Source organism: Pezoporus flaviventris, unplaced genomic scaffold (genome assembly GCF_033815535.1).
Source record: "Pezoporus flaviventris isolate CSIRO_AGI_PZ_B2104156 unplaced genomic scaffold, CSIRO_AGI_Pfla_v1 ptg000054l, whole genome shotgun sequence".
Taxonomy (NCBI): domain Eukaryota; kingdom Metazoa; phylum Chordata; class Aves; order Psittaciformes; family Psittacidae; genus Pezoporus; species Pezoporus flaviventris.
Genome location: NW_026892602.1, coordinates 1705700 through 1728925, shown reverse-complemented (window position 1 = coordinate 1728925; position 23226 = coordinate 1705700). Strand labels below are relative to the sequence as shown.

The 23226-nt window shown below is 45.6% G+C and overlaps 2 protein-coding genes across 4 annotated transcripts in view; one reads left to right on the top strand and one right to left on the bottom strand.

Annotated features, from left to right (window-relative positions):
• HSDL1 (hydroxysteroid dehydrogenase like 1) overlaps window positions 1–23226 on the bottom strand; it is a 157294-nt gene that overhangs the window by 78425 nt on the left and 55643 nt on the right. The gene's annotated exons all lie outside the window — the stretch shown is intronic.
• The window catches only part of NECAB2 (N-terminal EF-hand calcium binding protein 2), a 102485-nt gene that overhangs the window by 62847 nt on the left and 16412 nt on the right, over window positions 1–23226 (top strand). For 2 of the 3 annotated variants that reach the window (XM_061468983.1, XM_061468982.1), the window contains exon 5: window positions 14755–14852. In XM_061468983.1, the coding sequence (XP_061324967.1) occupies window positions 14755–14852 (98 nt within the window). Of the gene's footprint in view, window positions 1–11237; window positions 11264–14754; window positions 14853–23226 lie in introns of all 3 variants that reach the window. The other variant, XM_061468981.1, reaches the window with a different exon arrangement.

Here is a 23226-nt window from a genome sequence, read left to right as displayed (position 1 = left end):
AGCTATTCTTTTAATGGCTTTGTTTCCCCCATCTCTCTAAATGAGCTCTTCTCTCCAGTGACAAACACTAGGAAAGGTTGGATTGTGCATGTAGAATAATTAACAGAAGCATTATTGCCTCTCAGAAGCCTGTCACAGCTTCACCAGGCTGTCACATTTGCTGGAAGATTGTGACAAATGGAGAGCTGAAGGCAGTGGGGTTCTCTAGCCTATACAGCTCCAGCAGCATGCCACCTCCTGCCCTTCATGGCAGTTACCTGTCAAGGGGTGGTAGTCCAGAGGGGCAATGATGGGGGATAGATGGGAAAATTGATCACAATACCATTGCATGCTGAACAACATCCTTCTTGGAAACATGGAACCACTCGCCTCCCAAACCCATTGCTGCTCAGATAGCACAGGGAGCTGTATTATAAAGCAGAGTAATTTGGGGTTGCTTTGGGGCACAGGGATGTAGTGGGGCACAGTCAGGGCAGCTACCAGCTGGAGTTTGTGTGTTCAACCCCAGAGCGAGGGGAGGCATGGCTGCCCAGGACCACGCTGGATTCAGGTGGTGATGCTGATGAGCTGCTCTGCCTGCACAAATTAGTCCTGCTGTGGAGTGGAGCATGTTAGCCTGGAGAGCACTGTTCTTTCCAGGAGGGGTGGATTTAGCTCCAAGCATTTTCAAGAGCCCTGCAGTGCCTACGTGGACAGGGTGGGAACTTTGGGCTGCTTTGTCAGGGAGATAGGGTGCACCTGGCCCTGCATGAATGTTTAAATGGCTTCAATTCCAGACATAGCTGTTGTGGGGCAACCTGCTGCCTGGCAAAGTGAAGCTGGCTGAGATGGCTCCAGCCATGGACTGATGCGGTGGGACAGCTGCTCCTCAGGGCCCAGCTGCCAGCCCTGCTTCCTTAAGGATGATGGAAGCAGAGCAGAAGAGGAAGAACAAGTCTATATTTCACTGGCTGTTACTTCTGCAGGAAAAGCTGTGAAGACTATGTTAGCACTAATGAGCAGGAGCAAGCTGTCTCCTGCAGTTGTGACTTGGTTACAGTGTGTGTTTTGAGCTGGAGGCAGGCGTGCAGAGCATGACTGCCAATGCTGAGGCCTCTAAGGACAGGGTGGGAGTACAGCAGCATGTGCTCCTCCTGTCCTGCATCCCCAGTACCCATCCTCACCTAACTCAGCTGGGAATAATCCCACAGTTCTTGTCTGATTTCTACCCCCTGCAGACATCATCTGGGCATTTACAGGTCCAGAAGCTCTCAAAATTAGGCTGATAGTTTGCAAGGATTAGTTCTATTTCTCTGTTATTTTGATTGCATGAATACACAGATAATACACTGGTTTATGTTTGACCCTGTGGTTGTGCCTGCGGCTATGGAGCTTACTGCTCTACAATGGTGCGTATCATCCAAAGAGTGAGAGGAGATGCCAGCAATGTGCTGCCTGTGTACTTGCGGGTCTGGACTGATGCTATTAATCACCAGAGGAGCCAAAGCAAGATGTCTCGGTAGAAGCCCTACAGCTCTGTCTTGGTGGTACCCTGAGCTCTAAAAACTGCTGCTATGGTGTTGTTTAAGAGCAATGTGGTATTCTGGTGGGGTCAAAGACAAAGGTGAAGGTGATAAAAATCTGTTCCTGAGTGTTAAGCAAGGAATAGCTTGCTAGGAAGCTAAAGCTACACCTTGTGCTTCAGCTGATAACCTGGGCAGAAATGGAACATCACATCATCAGAAACGAACATGAGGCTCTTGATATCCTCCTTCCAGCATACAACCCTGCTCCACACCTGGACACCTTCAGTAGCTTTGATCATGTAGCAGCCTTCTGTCCTTCTGCTCCAGTACTTATTTTCCCCTGATGGAAAAGATCATTGTTACCACTTTATTTGGATAGCACAGTCCCTGCTGGCGTACCCTCTGAGATGGCATTGCCACAACCTACATCAGGTCTGGTGCCCTTTGGTGTGAGGAGGCTCTACCTGATAGAGCCCACCGTGGACAGAGAGACAGCAGTGCCCAGCTGCCCACGCTTTTCTTCAGGTTTCTTTGGTCCAGTCGTCTCAAATTTGAACAGAAAGTGCTTCCATTTATTGGGCAAGGACCAATGATGATTATGACTGAATGGTTTCTTTTTCTGTCCCCCCCGTGTCTGTGTCCGTCCCGTCCCGTTCCCCCCCCCCCCAATCCAATCCTGGCTATTTGCATTGCAAACCTGATTCAGCCAAGTGCCAGGTTTGTCTGGGAGCCTATGCCCACACTATGGAGATGGTTGTGCCCATTGAAACCAACTTAATTTTTGAATATTGAATGTTTTCAATTAGCTCTCTGGGAAACAAACTATGGGTGGTATGATCAGCTGAGGTTTTGATTAACTGATTCAAGAGGCAGTTCTTGTCTCTTCTGAAAGAGACAAAATGATTGCACAAAAATTATATGTCTGGCTGTAATTTCTGGCTCCCAAGAGTGTGGGCATTTGGTGGATTTTGTTATTTCTGTTTATGTGGAAGCTGTTTTTCGAGTCATAGCTTATTCTTCACTGTGCCAACATGTCACTTAAACTGTGCTGTGTTCTGCTTTTCACTTAAGTGAAGAAATACTTTGTGCCAAAGCTGGTGCTCAACAGCTGTGTGCTGACAGAGCTGCAAAACATCTTGGTCTCACCAAAGAAAAGAAGCTTTTAAAACAAAACACTCTGTGGAAAAGCCATCAGGCCGTGCATCAGGCAGCCCTATCTGAATCCTGATTAGGCTTTAACATGCTTGTGGGTGTTGTTGGCTTTTAACAAAGCAGCTGGGAAAATACTACTGAACTGGCCAGACTGGGAAAACACTGGTGGGTTCAAAGGCTGAGTGGTGGACAGGAGCCCACCCAGACAACTTTCTGTTTCTTTGGTTTTTAAATAATTTTATCAAGCACTCCATGGCAGGAGTGCTATGTTGTGATTTTTTAAATGAGCATTGTAGATTGAAACCATTCTTTTCCTTCCTGGTTTGTTTTTACATGTATATATATGTGTGTGTGTGTGTGTGTGTGTGTATGTATATATATATGTGTGTGTATGTATATATAAGTATGTATGTATTGTTGTGGTTTAAGCCCTGTCAGCAACTCAGCCACGCAGTCCGCTCTCTCACTCCCCCCCATTTCCTCCCCCCCCCACTCCCGGAGGGATGGGGAGGAAAATTGAAAGAATGTAACTCCCAGGGGTTGAGATAAGAACAGCCCAGTAACTAAGGTATAACACAAACCACTGCTGCTGCCACCAATAATAATAGTGATAAGGGAAATAACAAGGGAAGAGAATACAACCGCTCACCACCCACTGACTGATACCCAGCCCAACCCCAGCAGTGATCTCCCCCTTCTGGGTAACTGCCCCCAGTTTATATAGTGAGCATCATGTGCTGTGGTATGGAATACCCCTTTGGCTAGTTTGGGTCAGGTGTCCTGTCTCTGCTTCCTCCCAGCTTCTCCTCCTCCCTGACAGAGCATAAGACTCAGAAAGTCCTTGGTCAGAGTAAACATTTCTGAGCACCAACTAAAAACATCGGTGTTATCAGCATTGTTCCCAGGCCGAAAGTCAAAAACACAGCACTGCACCAGCTACTAAGAAGGAGAAAAATGACTGCTCCCACTGAACCCAGGACAATGTATGTATGAGTTGTTTTTTTTCCTGCTTACAGAATCCCTGTTGCGCAAACCCAAAGTATTACAGTAACTACCCCAGGAAGACAGTTGACATTACCAAACAGCCCAAATGCATCACAGACAGTTGGTACTTAAAGATCTGTCTTGACACTGATCAACTTGAACAAGCCTGAGAGCAAAATTGATGCGTTATTAACTCAGATGCAGCTGCTGTATTTACTGTTGGTGAAATGCATAGGAGAGCTGGAAAGCTCAGTTTACAAGCAGGCTGTGATCGGGATGCAGGGTGAAGATACTGGCTCTGTGTGGGACCAGGATGCCAAAAGTAACTAAGCAATTATGTCACTGCAACACCATGAAAATACCACCAGAAAATCATGCTGTGTTTCCGAAGCTGGTGGAAATACCCTGAGAGCAAAGAGGGGTTGCTTGTGCTGCCTCTCTGCTGGTGTGTACAAGCCATCCTTCCAAGGATTATAGTCCCAGGTTTGCCTGGCGCTGTCTGGGGATAAATTAAATGAGAGCTCATATAGCCTGGTGTATATACAGTCTGGGCCCAAATGTGTGTGTAACAATTGGCAACTTACTTAATAAATTTGGAGGTGCTGTCCCTCCTAGCAGCTAAGTTCCCATAATTAAACATGCCTTTTCTTTGATGTGAGCAGATTTTCAACATCAGTCATCCATCCCCTCCCAAAAGAAGAGGGTTTAGATGCAATTCATTAGGGATTTGACACGCACAGAGACTTTGAAAATGTTTAGTACTGTACTAAAGGTACTGCTTTACTTAAGATGGTTACTGTGCTTAGAAATTAACTGTTGGATTGAGCTTAGTAAATCAGTGTGCTGCATTGTTGCGTTTTTCAGGATATCAATTGCACTCCAAACAGACTTTTTATTGTGTTGTCATCTTGTTCAAAGTTTTTATGAGCTTTTTCAAGAGACTTTTCCTTTGTGAGTGAATGGTTAGAGGTTCTGGCAGCCTGTGACAAAGCAGAGAGGCGAGACATTGATCATTTTTAATATAGTGTGAAATGGTTTTACAAAGTACAAAGCGAGATGCAAGAGGAGAATGTCTTAATCACCCAAATCAAAATATGAGAAACAACTCTACCTATTTTTGCTCTTAGCATGCATATCCTGTGGTGTCCCCAGTCCATAGTGCCTCTGTGGGGTGGCCACGGGCAGCAAGGTGCCGTGCTCTGTGGAGGGCAGGCAATGAGAGCAGCAGCGGGGCATCTCTGCTTTGGGATTCTGTTGCACTGCATGGAGTTTGGGGATCTGGTTTCATGATCAGCACTTTGCAGAAAATGACACCTTTATGCTGCATTTTTGATGTTAATTTACTGAAGGGCAGAGCCTCACTGATGCTGAGCCCAGCTCATCAGCGGTACCCAGACCCCAGCTCCGGAGCTGTGTGACAAAGCAAGACAGTCTGGCACCAGCTGACAGCCTGAAATGCCATATTGCAGTTGCTGATGAATGAACAAACAAATGTCTGGTACTATGCAAGTGCCAGTTTATTGCCCCTGTCTTTTTTAAAGTGACATTTATATATCATTTATAACTAGTGAGAGCTTAGAGCATGTTTCCCAACATCATCCAGGCCATTTGTTTCATTTTTACCCATATTCAGACACTTTTCTTGGTGCCCTTGATGATTAGAGGTAGGTGTTTTGTTCTACCAAATACTTCACTATGTAGAAAATGTTATTTTTGTTGTCTTGAAACTATTGATGAAAACATCTGGTCTTCATCAGGAATGGTTTGCAGGGACTTTCTGGGGATGTGAGAGGGCAAGTGGGGGTTTCACCATGCTGTTTCTGATCTGTACCTGCATCTGTAGGTAGGAAATCAGGTTGCACAGGGCAGGCTGGCGTCACGTAGGAGCTGTTGCTTCATAAATGTCTGTGGCTGCAGAATGCGTCAGTATGCCAAAGAAGTGAGAAGCTGAACCAGGCTTGAAATGGAGCAACAGTCTTTTAAAATGAAACTAAGCAAATAATGTGTAATGTAGTAATGGTCTTTATGGTAGATATTGATTCCCTGTAAGGAGTCAGAAACTCTGAGCTGTGCTGCAGAAAGCCTGTTAAAAAGGAGGGATGTTTAATCCCCCCCACTCTGACAAAGTGCCCATGCTGGTTTTATCAGCTGCAAAAGTCAAAGCAGGAATATTGCTGTTAGCAGGTGTTATGGCCAAACCAAGCCCCAGCATGGATATATGGCCTCATGCTCATCTTGTCTTACACCCCTGCACAGCCATGGGTTGGGGAATGGGGTACGTGGTCCATGGAGGCTGTCAGGGTTACTTGTGGGGGCCCCTGAGAGAGCGTGAGCTGTCATTGCAGAAGAGTTTTCCCTTTTCCAAACCCAGGAAAGTGCACACCAAAAGCCATTCCTCAGGGACGGTGATGAGCATGAAACTGTAGCAGAGGCAAGAGTATCTGCCAGGAGAGGTGGGTGTGGATCCTGTAGGAAAAGACCAGCAGCTGAGATAGGGTCAGGGGAGGCTGGGATTCCTTTGGCTGCTATATCTATGACTTGGCTTTAACGGTTTTGGACTTCAGAGGTGCTGTTTAGCGAGTTTAATAGCCTCTTTGCATCATTTTTGTGAGTTTTGTTCCTGCTATGAGGAACCAGAGCCCTGATTGCCAGCTTGCTGTGGCTAGAGATATCAAAGTTCAGACTGACATATGTTATGAATACTTGTCTATGTCATTTGAAGCTGCAGCTGGCTGGCCATGGACAGCCATGACGTGGTTTATACTGTTTCCTTGCATCTGGCACCTTAGATTTTGGAAGTCTTTTATTTATGTCATATGATAAGAATGGTTTTGTTTGCTTTTTGGTGTTGGTTTGGCTTTTTTTTTAAAGCAAGTGGGCAGGTGAAGGAGGTTCTTGGGTAGATCTGGGAAGGATTTAGCAGGGTTATCCAGGAGAGTACAATGCTGGGCTTGGAAAGTTGCTTAGTTCTTTAGAATGAAAGTTACTCTGCTTCTGGCCGGCATTCAGTATTTGCTATTGTTCTTGCTCTGCCTGGAATAACTTCCGTCACTCTGGGGTTTGTGTGAAAATTTTTCTTTGAGTTAGAAACTAATGATCAAGAGTGACCATCCATGACCCCTTAGTAGGCATCTGGATGTAAATTTTCCACTTCTGAGATGTTGAGATAACACAGCACTCTTACTGCTGGGACTAAAAGCGATATCATCAGATATAATAATACTTCCCAGCTGCACATGTTGTTTTTTAGTCTTTCCTAAAGCAAAATGAGTTTTGCAGGTGGCTAACGCTAGAGGATAATTTGTTTCCATGCTCATTTGAAGCCTTGTAGAAAACCCAAAGCTGTGAATAGAAGATGGAAATAAAAGGAGAACATGATTTCAGAAAACCCTCCATTTTCTGTGCCGGTGAAGCAACTAAGTTGTGTGGCTTCTGATGCAAAAGAAAATCTGCTGAAGTAAAAGGGCTGTTATCTTCAGTAGAAGCCGATCAGGTCTTGAGTGGCATTTGAGCAGCACATCCAGGCAGCTATTTGCATGAGAAATACACTGTGAAGATGAGACTTCGATGTATTTGCAACTTCTGAATTCCCATTATGTTTCTGATTGTGCTGCAGGAGCACCTTTCCCTTAGCTGAGCGGAACCTCAGAAGGGAATTTCACCCTCTGCTCTTCCCTGGGATAAAGTCTCAAAGATGGCAACATGTTTCAAGAAAGGCAGGTAGAGAAGTAAAAAAGCTTCTAAGTACCTTGAGCTCAGAAAGTTGGTACATGGGCAACTCTGATGAAAGCCCATTGGTGGGATAATCTACAATCAATCAGGGATGCAGAGAGGCAAAGCTGTGACTTCCCAAGGATCTTCATTAGCCCAGGCACTCATTAAATTGTGTTTTAATACTGGGTGTTTTTTTTCTGGGGAGGGGAATGTATTTCTCTCTGGAGTAAGCAGGAGGCACAGCGATTACTCTGGGCAGCCTCTTCCTCTTTCTGGTCATGCAGCAGTAATTAATCCCTGGGCTCTTAATTAAGCCCACTGAAGAGATGCTCACAGTGTGGTTGTTGCTCTTTAAACTGCCACATCCAAGGGAGGAGTATCACACTTGGAGAACTTTTCTTTCTTTGAGATAATTGGATGTGAACCAGCAGGGAAAATTATTTCCCTGTTGCCAGTATGGTTATCAGGTCAAATTATCTCAGTGTATTTAAATGGTGGTGGGTGGTGAGCAATGAACAGTCCTTTTAGTGACCAAATTGACTTATGACTTGGAGTTTGCTTTTTCAGAAGGTGCTCTAGGTCGAAAGCTGAGCTTTTATGTTTGGTTCCTATTTCTGTCAGAGAAATTAGGTCCCAAGTACCAAATGAAGGATCTCCAAAGAATATCTTTGCCTTGGAAAGTAATCTCAAAAGGTGCACATCCCCAGCAAGATGAGAGATGCAAGATTGTTGCTGCTCCACGTTATAGTTTCTGTGGTCAGAAAACAGGGAAAAAACCCTGACACCAAAAAGACTTGTATTTTCTTAATTTTTTTCTCCTTTGAAAGAAAGGCTTTTGTTTTGGAAAGAGATCAGATAGATGTGGCTTTTACTATGCAGAAAAAAAATGTATAAGAAATCTTTACAATTTCTTATTTAAACTTCCACTTGAACATAATTATATTTTGCTTAGTTAGGTTATGGCTTCAGGAAGTTCTTTAATTAGTCACACTATTAATGTAAGAAAGCTTAAAAGTTAATTTGCAGCCAAGTGCTTTGGTAGCTGAAAGATGATTTTATATTATTATTATTATGAAAAAATGGGAACAGCTTGTCATAATTTTTCTTTTTAGTTTATTGTGACTTATAGGAACATTAAATAATTGCCAGCTGAAAAAAAGATTGGTAACTGATACTCACCTAAATCTTTTCCTGTCAAAGGGCTTTTTGATGTTTGACTGCTCTGAAGGGCAATCCTATGATGAAGCGTTAAGGACTGTGAGGGTGTTTGTGGGGAGCTGCCACCTCCTATTTTACAAGGCTTGAAACCCAGATACTGAATACCTGCATCCTAATATCTTACTGGCATCACCCATAGTCTGGTTAGTTCCACTAAGTTACCAGAGCAGCTTGTGGACTGTTTTGGAGCTGGGTTTTTGCAACATCCCTTGCGTTGTGTGTTCTCCTGTGCAGTGCCCACGTTGGGCAGCAAAACCCGCTTGTAACACTGATGGGACCGTGGCTGCATGTCAGTGATGCTTCTAGTTGGGCACACTCCCACCGGATGGAAACATCATAGGAAATGCCCTGAGTTGTGTTCACGTACCCATTGATTTCTCCTTACAGATTTTCATCTGAACATTATCGTATTTTTTTTATTGTTGGTTTATGACTTCAGTAATTTCTTTAATTAGGCTTAGTCGTAATACAAGATGATAGCTTAAAATTAAAAGCAGCTTCTCAGCCAAATTAACATTCAAGCACAATTAGGTTGAATGATAAGATGGTGGGATGTGAGGAAATAAAAGTCCTTTTTTGGCAGCAGCAGATCAATTACTACAGTGCAAAGCAATGTAGAAAACAAGAGTAGATTTTTTTTTTCTCAGTAACATGCTCTATAACCCTGCAACCCATAACCACTTCACTAAGTACTTAATTACACAAACTGGTTTCTGAACAATTATTTAAGCACTTTGTGGGGAATGCTGTTGTAAAACTGACTCCTGTGTATGTGTCTGAAAGTATCAATTGACTTCCCAGGCTCTGGGCTGGAGAGAACTTGAATGAAAGATCAACCACGATCCTTGGTCAGACCTGGGGCTCTGCCAGTGCTGGAAATGAATCTTCTGAATATTCTCTGCCTGTGAATTGCTGAGGCTCCATGTTAGCAATCACATGCTACCAAAGTGTTGCAGACTATTCAGTCAGGAGTCGTCTCTTGTGGGTAGTGTTTTGGATCTGCATATTCAGTGGAATTGGGAATGAGGGTGTGTGTAATGTGCTTGTACAGCATGAGACAGGTTGGGTGGGTGGCATCTTTCTGGCAGCCAGCATCTGATGGGATCAAGATGTTTGTGTTTGTCTCCAGCACCCAGCAGGTCCCACAGCTCAGGAATGCTAGTGGAAGGGTTCCCAGAGCCATCACGTGGGGTTCTGCTTCCAGGGAGAGCCCAGGTGTGGGTGACCTTGAATCTGGGGGATTTCCTCCTCAAATATCAACAATGCACGCTGTTTCTCTTGGCTGTAGTGCACCTGGCTACCATGCTTAGGGGATGAAATCCACCTAGTGAGAGACAGAGGGGTCCCCAGGCTATGGTAACTTTCATCTTCTCAGGCAGAACATAAATATAAAGAAAAAATGCTCCTATATTGTCTCTCTGCTGCAGTGGAAGCTCACTTGAAAACACTGTTGGAGAGAGAAATGTAGCCGGTGCCCATCCTGCTGCCAAAAAGCCTGGTAACTCTGCTCACATGGAGTCTGAGCCTGCTGCAGAAGATGACAAAAGATTTCAGCAGAAATGAAGTTTTCCTGGGTACTTCAGCTTGCTGCAAAGGCACTTTATGGCTTTCTGTCATCAGTCCTGATGATGGGGTTCAAGGGTGGCCATGGGTAGTGAAAAGCAATCCCAAATAACACTTTACCACTATGCATCATCCCTTCAAAAGAATATCTCATCCCAGGAGAGGGCCAGAAGCAAGTGAAAGTGTCAGGTCATGGGGATAAGGAGGAGCCCAGCACCTGTGGCCTGCGATCAGACCTGTTGTTCTGGGCACGGGCAAGCAGTTATGAGAATTTCAGTGTCCAAGGTAGAGCTGTGGGAGGATGCGCTAATGAAAACAGTATTGAAAACATCTCTTTCCCTAATCCACTTATGTTGACAGGGCAGCCAGAGCAGTGATGAGTTTAGTTTAAAAAATATCTTTCTAAACATAAATGGCTTGACAAAATATGATTCTATTAAGAGATTATTGCAGTGCTTGAACAGCACTAATTATTGTGTTGGAATCTGAGGCACAAAGAGATTAGCAGTTATCTTCATTTCCCAAGCAGGTTGTCTGTTGTTATATAAACATGTTCTATGTTGTTATATAAATGAAATGTTCATGTATTAGGAAGTAATTGTCCTGTTTTGTTGGAGGGAGTCCTGGCTGGGAACTGCACATAGCCCAGAACCGATCCATCTAGAAAAGTAAATCTTGCAAGTTTTTACTCTGAGCGAATGGGAACAAAATACATTCTTGTGCTGCACTGGGTGCCTCACCAGGGTGTTGTTGAGTGTTGATATTTAGGAGGAAGGGAGAAGAATTGCTGTGGGGTGTGCTGGGTCCCCCATAGGCACAAATCCTCATTTCTCCCTAAGGAATTCCAAAATAATGTATGAAGCTGTCCTACTTGTGCATATGCTGAAGACACAGAGGCACATGTGTGCCATGAGTGGCATCAAACAGTGCCTGCTCCTTGGGCTGTCACCGCTGGTGCCTGAGGGGATGGGTAACATTGAAGGTGAGTATCTGGGGTTAAGCCTGCAGAAATGCTAACTGTAGCCTTCCTCTGTCCTTTAAAATTGCCTTTCTCTCTTTTTTTCCTGCTTCCTCCCCTGCTTTGTCCTTCCCCTCTTCCAGCAACGTGGACACCAAGGAGCTGTGCGGTGAGTGTGGTCCCTGTCTTGGGGCCAAAACAACCATTATGTGGCTTGTGTGCTTTCAAAGGATGCATGAAACCCATTACAAAGCTGATAATGCCATGGTGGCTACGCAGATGGGGGGTCTTAGCACTCCTACTGCTTTGCCCCTTATTCTGCAGAAACATTGGCAAAGCTTTTCTTCATTTTCTTGCAACTCAAATGAGATCAAAGCTGAACAGAGCACCTGGATCCCATTCAATAACAAGATGGAATTTAATTTCTGGCAATGTCGTGGCTTCCAGCTCACTCTGAAGTTCAATAAACTATCTGCAATACCTGCTAGATGTTTCTCCTTAGGAAAAACTGTGTTTTCTGCAGGCTGCCTAAAGTGTTCACCACCTCTACTGCACCTCCCTTGGCTCCCAGGAATTAAAGGCTGAAAAGAAAATCTCTGATAATGTTTTGTCCCACACCTTGATCAGAAAGGGAATATTTCCTGCTGGGTTTCTGAAAGGCTTTGCCTTCATGGGAGGTGACTTGTGCACAGAGCTCCTGCTGCTCACTCAGGTGTGTTTTTCCATGGATACTCGATATTGGGAAAAGTTTCCTGTGCTCCATCTTTCTGGGAGGAGATGGGGAGTCAGAGGTCTGTGGCCCCGCAGAAGGCTCATCCATTTCTTTTCCTCCCTTCCCATGCCAGGATGCAAAAGAATGTATAAAGCCACCTTGGCAGGTCTTCACCATTTACCTCCATCACTTTGCCATTAATTCCAGCCTTTAGAGGTCTGGCTAAGAGCAGGTTGCACAGCCAGAAAGGCACTTGGTGGGGTGCTTGTGCCACCCCCAGGCAGTTACTCATTATTCCTGGTACTTTAAAGACATTTCTGTCCACCTGCAGGTCTGCCTGCACCAAGGCATTGCCTTGGGTTTCTCTCCTCCCAAGTGTTTTCTCTCCTCCCTTGACTTCCTTCCTGCAGCATCCCACAGGGTTCTGAGCATTCAAGACTGCAGCAGAGGAAGCACCTTTCAGCTGGTTATCCCCACTTGTTCTTGCTTTAGTATGTGAGAAATGAATCCTTTCATAAAATCCTTTTGGTTTGCTGATGATATGATGGGCTTGTTCCCATCACTCCTTTCTCATTGTGTTAGGTCTCTTTGCCAGCTGACCCAAGAAACCAAAACCCAGCAGCTTGTACCATCAGCTTTGCCAGGAAATACAGGGATAGTAAAGTTTTGTTTGACCCCACTGTGCATTCTCCATCAGCTTGATAGCTTTCACCCACATTCCTGCATCTCCTGGGGTTGAAGTTGCCAGGAGAGGATGGAGATAAACCCATCACCTCCCACAGGAAGCTTGTACCGCCAGCTTTGCCAGGAAATACAGGGATAGCAAAGTTGTTGTTTGACCCCAGTGTGTGTTCTCCATCAGTTTGATAGCTTTCACCCACCTTCCTGCCTCTCCTGGGGATAAAGTTGCCAGGAGAGGATGGAGATAAACCCATCACTTCCCACAGGAAGCCAGAGGAATTATTGATCAGCATGAGATCCTGGCTAGATCTGTTATCTGCTGAATACTTGCCCTTGCCTGCAATTTATTTACTTGCTACTCTTATAGGTATTAGTTTAAAAATGAAACTCCATTTTGGCTAAATGAAAGCTGTGGTCTCTCTTGAAATAGGTTGTGAGTTGTAAGATGATGAAGGCATCTTAAAAGGGATTTCTTGACCCTGCAGCTTAGATGAGAAACTTGATATGGTATAATCCACATCAAGTAGCATCTTATCAAGTTCTGCAACAACCACCAGCACCTAGGCTGACTTAAGTATGGCTGTGTAGCTCTCAGAGGAGCTCCCAGTCAGAGCTGGGAGCACTGTAATACACCCAAGAGATGTGAGTACAGCTGCTAAAATGTACCTGCCACCTTTCAGTTTAAATGGAACACAGACATTGCAGGCAATGGTACAAGCTGTCCAGCGAATTGAAGTGTACTTTGCAAATGGAAGATGCACATCATCCTGTTGCAGACAACCAGGGCAGTGGGTGATGCCTTTGCTTCTCCCACACCAGCCCTGGATGGCAGTGATGCTCATCTCTTTAGCATTCATCCCATTGCTCTCTGCAGACTTGCAGGAGCAAGAACCATGTGGGATAGGAAGAGCTGATCTCAGGTGTTCATGTGGATAAATATGGCTGAAAGAGTAGAACTGAGCACTTCAGTTAAGTCAACACTGTTCTCCTCCCAGGTTCTCCGTGGTCACTCTTGAGGGCTGTGCTCTGCCCACAGCAGCTCATTCTTTCTGAAAAGCTGGCTCCAGCTTTTTGTTTCAGCACTTACAAAAAGTCTTTACCTGCTCTTTATCTGCTCAGTTTTTCTTTCCCAAGTAAAGTAATAACACAAACACACTCCAGTGAGAATAAGTTGTTTGGCAGCAAACAGCTGCTGTCAATCGTGCTGTTACATTCGGTTTCTGCCAGAATCTTCTTCCCCTTGGATATGTTCTCTGGCTGTAAATAGCTACAGGCACTTCTAATTAAGCCAAGAGAACCTAATTAGTGGGGTTGTTTCCTGGAGTTGGTATCTTTTTGCATTCCTCAGAGTTGTCACCTTGGTGTGAAGCTTCATGACTTAGCACTAAGAATAGTGCCAGTGGCTTTTAAGGAACAGCTTTTAGTCACCCAGAAACTGGGTGACTTTACATGTGTGCTGCAAATTCACTGCAAACCTCACTGCTGTGCTTCACTTCTGTCTGTTTCCACTTTAAACAGTGAATTTTAGGAGTCCATAGCTCATGCACGAAACCACACCAGGGCTCATATATGCCATGCAGCCACTGACTGCACGTGGACACGCTGGTTTTGGCTGTATTTTACATCAGTGAAGAGCGTCCAGCCACTGCATGGCAGCCTGGCACAGATCACCCTTCTCACAGGATGAAGATGGCAGGGACAAAGTGTGGACTCTCTCTCCGTAGACAACGTGCTTTTGGCCCCAGCTTGCAGCTCTGTTCTTTTCCTTTTGAGGCGTAGTTTGTTCTCGGAAGCCTGTGCAACCTGTGATTGTGAGCTGTGGTGCAAATGTGATCGGAATGTAGGGAAAGATGTAAGGCTAGTCTCAGCTTATATAAATTGGGGTGAACCTGGCAAGTATTTTGATGCTTAGAGTGGTGAAAACCCTCAAGGGAGTGGAAAGGGGATTTCTTTTGAGACTTCCTCCTCCGTGTTGGCAGTAGGAGGGAGAGATACAGGATACAGTCAAATGCAAAAGTGGGCATGGAAATAGAGCACCTGCTAAGTTATTTTCAATTGGAGCTACTGTGCCTTACATCTCTTTTTACAATGGTCCCAAAATTCTCTGCAGGAAAAGTTGTGACTTTGGCTCAGGATACATATTATAAAAAATACACTTGAAACAACTGTTTCAGATTTTTCTTTCCACCAATAAATAGACCTTGATGTCGTCTTGAAGCACTAAGTTACACCAGCAGTTCCCATCATGTCCTTCTTGGTTTTCCCAGACTATTTTGCTGACCATATGGGAGACTATGAAGATGTCTTGGCCTCACTGGAGATGCTGAACCTCTCCATCCTGAAGGCAATGGACTACACCAAACGGGTGAGTCCTCCTTACTGTGCCTTGTCTTCTGCATACTCAGAGTGATGATGCAAATGCTACTTTAACAGAGCAGCTAAATTTGAAGGTCTTTGTCGTATTCAGCTGTGTTGTCTCCTCATGCTGTTTCATTTGTGTGGGAAGTGGATCATCACAGCAACATGACAACAGTGGATTTTTTTGTGTTAACAGAGGATGATTCTTGAAAATCTTGGCCAGATTGTGAACCAAGGTGCCAATCACATGTGCATTAGAGACTTTGTGGCAGAGCATGGTATCTTCTCAGCCCCTTTCCTAGGTCTGACAGGCAGTCTTGGCTGTGCTATGGCTTACACTCTGTGTTGCCTGAAGCATGAAGGTACTGCAGCTGTCTTCACACAACACAACCTGTGGGTCTCTTGAGTGGAATTTTGAATGTATGAGTTTTTGTTAGCATCATTGGGAGTGCTTTTGGAAACTTCTTGTTGTAGAGCTGCAACTAAATACAGCTTCCATGTTGGAAGGTGTCCTGAGCTCCAGAAATTCATGTGCACAGCTGCTGTGTTAGAAACTAGAGGTCTGCATGGGGGAATACTGGGGAATAACGCAAGCACCAAACCTGAGACATAATGTCCTATTGTATATGTGCAGAGTATCCCTAGCTTCTTAAAAAATCCACCATGTACCTTAATGATACTGTTAATAACGGACTGCTAAACAGTGGACTGCTAGACAGTGGCACTGATAGATAAGAATATCAAAATTTATTTATGAATACCTAGAAAAATCTAAGCTGATGTGCCAGATAAACATCCTGCTGAGAGATTCACCATTTATTTGGTGTCTTACCAGGAAGAGAAAAGTGTTTATAAAGCTCTTGTTCCTTTGAAACCATTTTCCTGTCTTTTTCATGCCACTTAGCAGAATAATTGGGCTGTATCAGTGACATTTATTACCTCAGGATAGTAAGTCCTCCCATATTTACCTTCGATCATAATTGCATCATTCTTTTGTGCTGTGGCTAGACAAAAGTAGAGTTTTCTTCATTTGTGAGCAGTAATGTGAAGCCAAGGAAGAAGGTTTTGCTTTTTCCAAACACCTGTAAGGACTTTCCAATTCAACTCCAGCCCACTGAGTAATCCAAACTGAAATCTCCCTTTCATTTATCTTCAAAGCTAATTTATCTTACAAACTCAAATTACTCCACATTAAAGATGTGATAATGATAAGAAGTTTAAGCATTTAGAACAGGAAGCAGCAAATTTCTCTCCCCTGGTTTCCGAGTAAAGAGTCTGATTTTCTTGCTTGATCAAAATCTGTCCTTATTGCTGTTTGTGAGGAGGGCAGCATGAAAAGTGATGCGACATATTTCACATGTTGATGTCTTGCCATAATAAACTAACAGCAAAAATCTGGCCAAGCACTGACCTGTCTGAAGTGTTTGTGATTTTTTAATCAATATTATTGCAGGAGCATGGCGAACAGAGCGGGTCGAGGCAGTTTGCACGGCAGTTTGCACGGGCAGGCGAGCGGGATGGTGAGCACTCGTCGTATGACCAGGGCCGGGTCCAGGAGCTCTGTTCTGGCTGCCCCGGCGGTGGCCAGCGTAGGCACCCAGACAGAGCCGATGAGAGGGGAGGCTGCAGTGCAGAGCTCGGGGTGTAGAGAGTGCCTGCACTGGTCTGGTGAGGGGAGGGTGCACAATGGGCAGGGCTGCGCTCGGTGCTCCCTGGTGGAGGTCCTCCTGCAGCAGGGCTGAGCTGCGGGATGCTGTCAATAGGCTGCGAGATGTCAGGGAAGCTGAGAGGAAGCAGGAATGCTTGCTCCTGGCCCAGACTGTGCAGGGGCCTCGAGCTTCACCTCTACCTCATGGAGGAAAGAAGGAGGCCGTTAACCTGGGGAGCTGGGAATTAGTGACAAAAAAAAAAAAAAACAACCAAAAAAAGGAGGAAAAGGACAACCAAAAGCAAGGGGCTTCCCCCTAAATCCCCTGTCCCCACGCGGAACCGCTTTGCTGACTTGCAGGGGGCTCATGAGGAAAAGCACTCGAGCCAGAAACAGCCGGCAGATGCTCTGGTAAAGAAGATCTCTACTGGTGCTGCCAGGAAAAAGTAGCGGGTTGTAGTAGTAGGGGACTCTACACTGAAAGGGACAGAAGCACTCGTCTGCAGGCCAGACCCCGTCTCAAGGGAGGTGTGTTGCCTACCGGGGGCACGGATCAGGGATGTGGCAGAGAGGCTGCCTGCTCTAGTAAGTCCCATGGACTATTACCCACTTCTGGTGATGCATGTGGGTGCTAGGGATATGGATAGTAGTATCCTGGGAAACATAAAGAAGGACTACAGAGCCCTGGGGGAGGTGGTTATGGGCTCTGGAGCTCAGGTGGTCTTTTCATCAGTTCTCCAGGGTACAGGGGAGGACCTAAAAAAGCTAGGAGGATTGGCCAGGTTAATAACTGGTTAAAAGGGTGGTGTCATAGTCAGGGGTTTGGGTGCCTTGAACACAGGACCCAAGTTTGTAGGTCAGGTCTAGTGGGGGCTGGTGGAGCTGGTCTGATAAAGAAGGGGAAGAGCAGTTTTAGTAGGAGGTTTGCCAGACTGGTCAAGGAGGCTTTAAACTAGATGTGTTGGGGGAGGGGGGCATCATTCCATCCCAACACACGCAGTCAGTTGCCAGCACCTACAATAAATGCTTGGAGCAATGTAGGGATATCCCAGCCGCTCCAGCCAATGAGCCGGCTTCAGTTGGAGCTTGGCTCAGATGCCTCTATACAAATGCCCATAGCATGGGGAACAAACAAGAGGAATTGGAGATGTGTGCACCTCTACGGGGGTATGATATAATAGACATCACAGAAACATGGTGGAATGGCTCCTACGACTGGAGTGTTGGAATGGAAGGTTACAGGCTCTTTAGGAAAGACAGGCCTGGCAGGTGGGGAGGGGGAGTTGCCCTTTATGTTAGGGGTAGGCTGGAGAGTATGGAACTCTGTGTGGGGACAGGTGAGCAGTTAACAGAGAGTTTGTGGGTCAGGGTTAAAGGGAATATAGCTATGGGAGACATTACTGTGGGGATCTGTTACAGACCGCCTGATCAAGGAGAACCTGCAGATGAAGCACTCTATAGACAGATAGGAAAAGCCTCACGCTCACAGGCCCTTGTTCTCATGGGTGACTTCAACCACCCTGACATCTGTTGGAAGGACGGTACGGCCCGGCACAAGCAATCCAGGAGGTTCCTCGATTGTGTGGAAGACAACTTCCTTCTGCAAGTAATAGAGGAGCCAACAAGGAGAGGTGCCGGGCTTGACCTCGTGCTCACCAACAGGGAAGGGATTGCTGGAAATGTGACGCTCCAGGGCAGCCTTGGATGCAGTGATCACGAGATGCTTGAATTTGAGATCCTCAGGACAGTGAGAAGAGCGTGCAGCAAGCTCACTGCCCTGGGCTTCGAAAGAGCAGACTTTGGCCTCTTCAGGAACCTGCTCAGTAAGGTTCCATGGGATACAGCCCTAGAGGGCAGGGGGGTCCAAGACTCTTGGTTGATATTCAAGGATCACCTGCTACAAGCTCAGGAGGGCTGCATCCCAACCAGAAGGAGGGCCAGGAGACCTCCTTGGGTGGATAAGGAGCTGCTGAGGAAAATTCAAGTGAAAAAAGAGGCTTATAAAAGGTGGAAGCAAGGACAGGTGGCCTGGGAAGAATACAGGGATGTTGTCTGGGAAGCTAGGGACCAGGTTAGGAAAGCTAAGGCCCAGTTAGAATTAAACTTGGCTAGGGATGTTAAGGATAACAGGAAGGGATTCTACAGGTACATAGCAAATAAAAAACAGACTAGGGACAACATAGGTCCCCTCTGGAAGCTCTCGGGAGAGATGGCTACCCTGGATTTGGAGAAGGCTGAGGTTCTGAATGACTTCTTTGCCTCAGTCTTCACTGGCAAAAGCTCTGACCACACCACCCAAGTCTTGGAATGCAGATGCAGGCACTGTGAGAATGAAGACCTCAGGCCCACTGTAGGAGAGGATCTGGTTCGAGACCATCTTAAAAATCTGAATGTGCACAAGTCCATGGGTCCTGATGAGATCCATCCGCAGGTCCTGAAGGAGCTGGCAAATGAAGTTGCGAAGCCGCTGGCCATCAGATTTGAGAAATCATGGCAGTCAGGTGAAGTTCCCGATGACTGGAAAAAGGGAAATAGAAGCCCCATTTTCAAGAAGGGGAAAATGGATGACCCGGGGAATTACAGACCAGTCAGTCTCACCTCTGTGCCTGGCAAAACCTTGGAGCAGATTCTCCTGGAAGGCATGCTAAGGCACATGGAAAACAACAAGGTGCTTGGTGACAGCCAGCACGGCTTCACAAAGGGGAAATCCTGCCTGACCAATTTGGTGGCTTTCTATGATGGGGCTACGGAACTGATGGACAGGAGAAGAACAGTTGATGTCATCTACCTGGACTTGTGCAAAGCGTTCGACACTGTCCCACACAATATCCTTGTCTCTAAATTGGAGAGACATCAATTTGATGGATGGACCACTTGGTGGATAAAGAACTGGCTGGATGGCCGCACACAAAGAGTTGTGGTCAATGGCTCAGTGTCCGGCTGGAGACAAGTAACGAGTGGTGTCCCTCAGGGATCGGTGTTGGGACCGCTCTTGTTCAACATCTTTGTCACTGACATGGACAGTGGGATTGAGTGCGCCCTCAGCAAGTTTGCCGATGACACCAAGCTGTGTGGTTCGGTTGATATGCTGGAGGGAAGGAATGCCATCCAGAGGGACCTCAACACGCTTGTGAGGTGGGCTGATGCCAACCTCATGAAGTTTAACCATGACAAGTGCAAGGTCCTACACCTGGGTGGGAGCAATCCCAGGCACAGCTACAGGTTGGGCAGAGAAGAGATTCAGAGCAGCCCGCAGAGAAGGACTTGGGGGTGTTCGTGAATGAGAAAATGAACATGAGCCGGCTTCAGTGTGCGCTCGCAGCCCAGAAAGCCAACCGTATCCTGGGCTGCATCAAAAGGATCGTGAGCAGCAGGTCGAAGGAGGTGATCCTGCCCCTCTACTCTGCTCTTGGGAGACCTCACCTGGAGTATTGTGTGCAGTTCTGGTGTCCTCAACATAAAAAGGACATGGAACTGTTGGAACAAGTCCAGAGGAGGGCCCGGAGGATGATCAGGGGACTGGAGCACCTCCCTTATGAAGACAGGCTGAGAAAGTTGGGGCTGTTCAGCCTGGAGAAGAGAAGGCAGCGTGGAGACCTCATAGCAGCCTTCCAGCATCTGAAGGGGGCCTACAAGGATGCCAGAGAGGGACTCTTCATTAGGGACTGTAGTGATAGGACAAAGAGTAATGGGTTAAAACTTAAACAGGGGAAGTTTAGATTGGATATAAGGAGGAAATTCTTTCCTGTTAGGGTGGTGAGGCACTGGAACAGGTTACCCAAAGAAGTTGTGAATGCTCCATCCTTGGCAGTGTTCAAGACGAGGCTGGACGAGGCCTTGGGTGATATGGTTTAGTGCCAGGTGTCCCTGCTCATGGCAGGGGGTTTGGAACTTGATGATCTTAAGGTCCTTTCCAACCCTAACTGTTCTATGATTCTGTGATTCTATGATTATGAAAGGGTAAAAAAAAACCAGAACAACAGTAATGGTTCATTTTTGCTAAGTTGCTGAGTCTCTTTATACCTCATTTATATTCATTATTAGCAAGTTTTGGCAGTTAGATTTGCCAAATATGTATTTTAAATGTATGTTAACATGATAATAGATATCTCTGTCATTCACTCCAACTTTCTCTTCATGATGTCTTCCACCATTGCTTTTTGAATGTGAGGTTAATGTATATGACTAATTTCTCCCAGTAATTTACAAGTGGAAGGCAGTTTATTCCCAGTTTATAAATTAGGCATCTAGGGGTGTAGCTATTACCTTGCATTAGAAATCTGAAGCAGGAGTGAGGGTAGTTATTTATAATCCCTTCTTCCTCCTTGATTCAGCCCATGATCCTTCTTGGAACTCAAGGTCAGGTTGGACAGGACTTTGAGTAACCTGGTCTAGTGGAAGTTGGCCCTTCCCGTGGCAGGGGGTTGGAGCTAAATGAGCTTTAAGGTCCCTTCCAACCACAGCCATTCTGTGATTCTATGATTCTTCATCTCAAATGCAGACATTTCCCTTCCAGATGCCTAAAGCCGCCTCAGCATGCCCTCATTACCCCTGTTTTAACAGCCCATGGGGTGTGCTGCTCTTCATCATCTGGCAGAGTTTTTGCAAGTGAGCAAAAGGAGCAAGACTCCTTCACAGAGAGGAGCTAACAAAAGTATTTCGTAAGAAACGTCACTCCCTGCTGTGATTTTGTGAACAAAGTGGTACAAGCCTCATCACTGAATTATTCAAACGCAGGGGCTTTGTTCAAGTAAAGAACTGAAGGTAAAAAGAAAAAACAACACCCCAAAACCAGAAAGTAAGCTGTTGTAGGTGGGAGTGAAACTCATCTCCAGCATTCAGATAAGACAGACTTCCAGACAGCACCAGAAGCTTTTCCGGAGTGTAAACTGTGTAAACCATTAGTGCTTTATTTTTTAAATGGGAGATTTTTTCACTATGTTTTCCCTAAAAAATAAAATAAATAAATAAATAAATAAATGTTTACTAGACTTTCTGGTTTTAGTGTCTGGATTGCCAAAACAGAGTATTAGAAGTTTAGAAGAAGGCTTCTGGGGATCTGAACCAATACAACCTTATAATGTAAAAGCCGTTGTGAGCTCCCTCTTCTCTGATGGGTCTCTCCATAAAGGTCTCCTTCTGCTTCGTCTCCCCCACGTGTGACACTGTAACCAAGGGCCTGTGCTGGTGTCAGGATGTTAGAGACACACATATAGATATATTTTTTGAAAACTGGCTCAGGGAAAAGACTTCTGCAGCAGCAGGTTAGGAGAAGTCACGTGTGCCCCCCCCCATGCTTAATGCTCAAGCCTGTTGCTGTCTCTGCAGCTTTTCCCCAAAGCCAGGTCCTACAAAGAGCTTGGTGCTGATGCTGAGCGCTAGGGCTTGTGAACAAACTGCTTTATTTGTGAGATGCTCCTGCTTCTCCATATTAAAATAAGCATTTCATCAGCTGGAGAAAAGTATTGATCGTTTCAGAGTGTTCCTTATTCCCTTCTTTTCCCTTCTATTAAAGAAGTATTCAGTGTATATGATAAATGAAGCCTAACCTTCTGTGTTGGCTTACTGATGAGAGGTGCCTGCTGATAAGAAGAGCTGGATAGCCATGATGTTTAATTGCTGTTTATATTTCTCACCTTAAAAGAGCACTGATTATTTCTTGCTCATAAAAAGAGAAAGCAGCAATTATCTCATGCTAGAGGAGCTCACACAGTATCAGCAGTAATTAGATTCAGTGGTGGAAGGTCTCATACAGCAAAACAAAATCTGTCATTGTCATTATTTTCCAATGTGATGCTGTCTGTGCTGTGTTGAAATGATTGCCGGTGATGATGGGAAATGCAAAGTTAGACTGGAGAGAAAGGAAATGAACTTTCAGGATCTAAGAAAAGCTGATAGTGGGAGATGTTCTTATACAATAATCATTTACTGGTTTATAGTGCAGTCAGCAGGTACCAAATCCAATGTGACTGTGAAGGATGTGATTTGTATGTCTGGATGTCGAAGGGTGTGTGGGGCACACTGGATGCTGTCCCTCCCCTTTGGTTACTGACCCCCTGCCTCAGGCTGTCCACTCAATGCCTCCACCAGCCCTGCCAGCCTCGAGGGCAGTGCCTGGGGAGCTGGGAGGACAGCCCTTAGGGGATGGTTGCCACTGAGCAGCACCATCACCCTGGGAAATGTACTTTGGCCTGGTTAAAAAAGCACATTTTGTGGGTTTTTGAACCCAAAAGGCTCAACTAGCCCTGTTCCTGCTGAATATGGCTTCCACTGCCACACTAGGATTGCTCCTGCTCCTTCCTTTTTGCAGTACTGGGCATGAAAACATTAGTAAGGCTGAACTTTAATAGTGAGGCATAATTTAAGATGAAGCTGCAAAGAATTACCAAAAATACTGTTTGAGGAATGCGCTCAAAGATGAAGCTCAGTTTTAAGGTCAAATCATTCCTTGCTGGAGATGCTCCTGTTGGGCACCAAATGGGTCCAAGCAGTGCTGGTGACTGTCCTTAGCATAAGCCCTCTCTCATCTTGGAAAGCTAAACTGCCCAAAACTGGAGGTAAAATTGCAACAGCCCTTATGCACATACTGGAATGAAATGGAGCTGATGTCTTTGGTGCTCATGAACACAGTGTGGGGAAAGGCTGCACTGTTCTGCTTCATCAAGAGCCAGGAGTGGGGTGAGCAGGGAGGGAAGTGGGTGCTGTCAAAATCAGGGTAATTTGGAGACCTGCA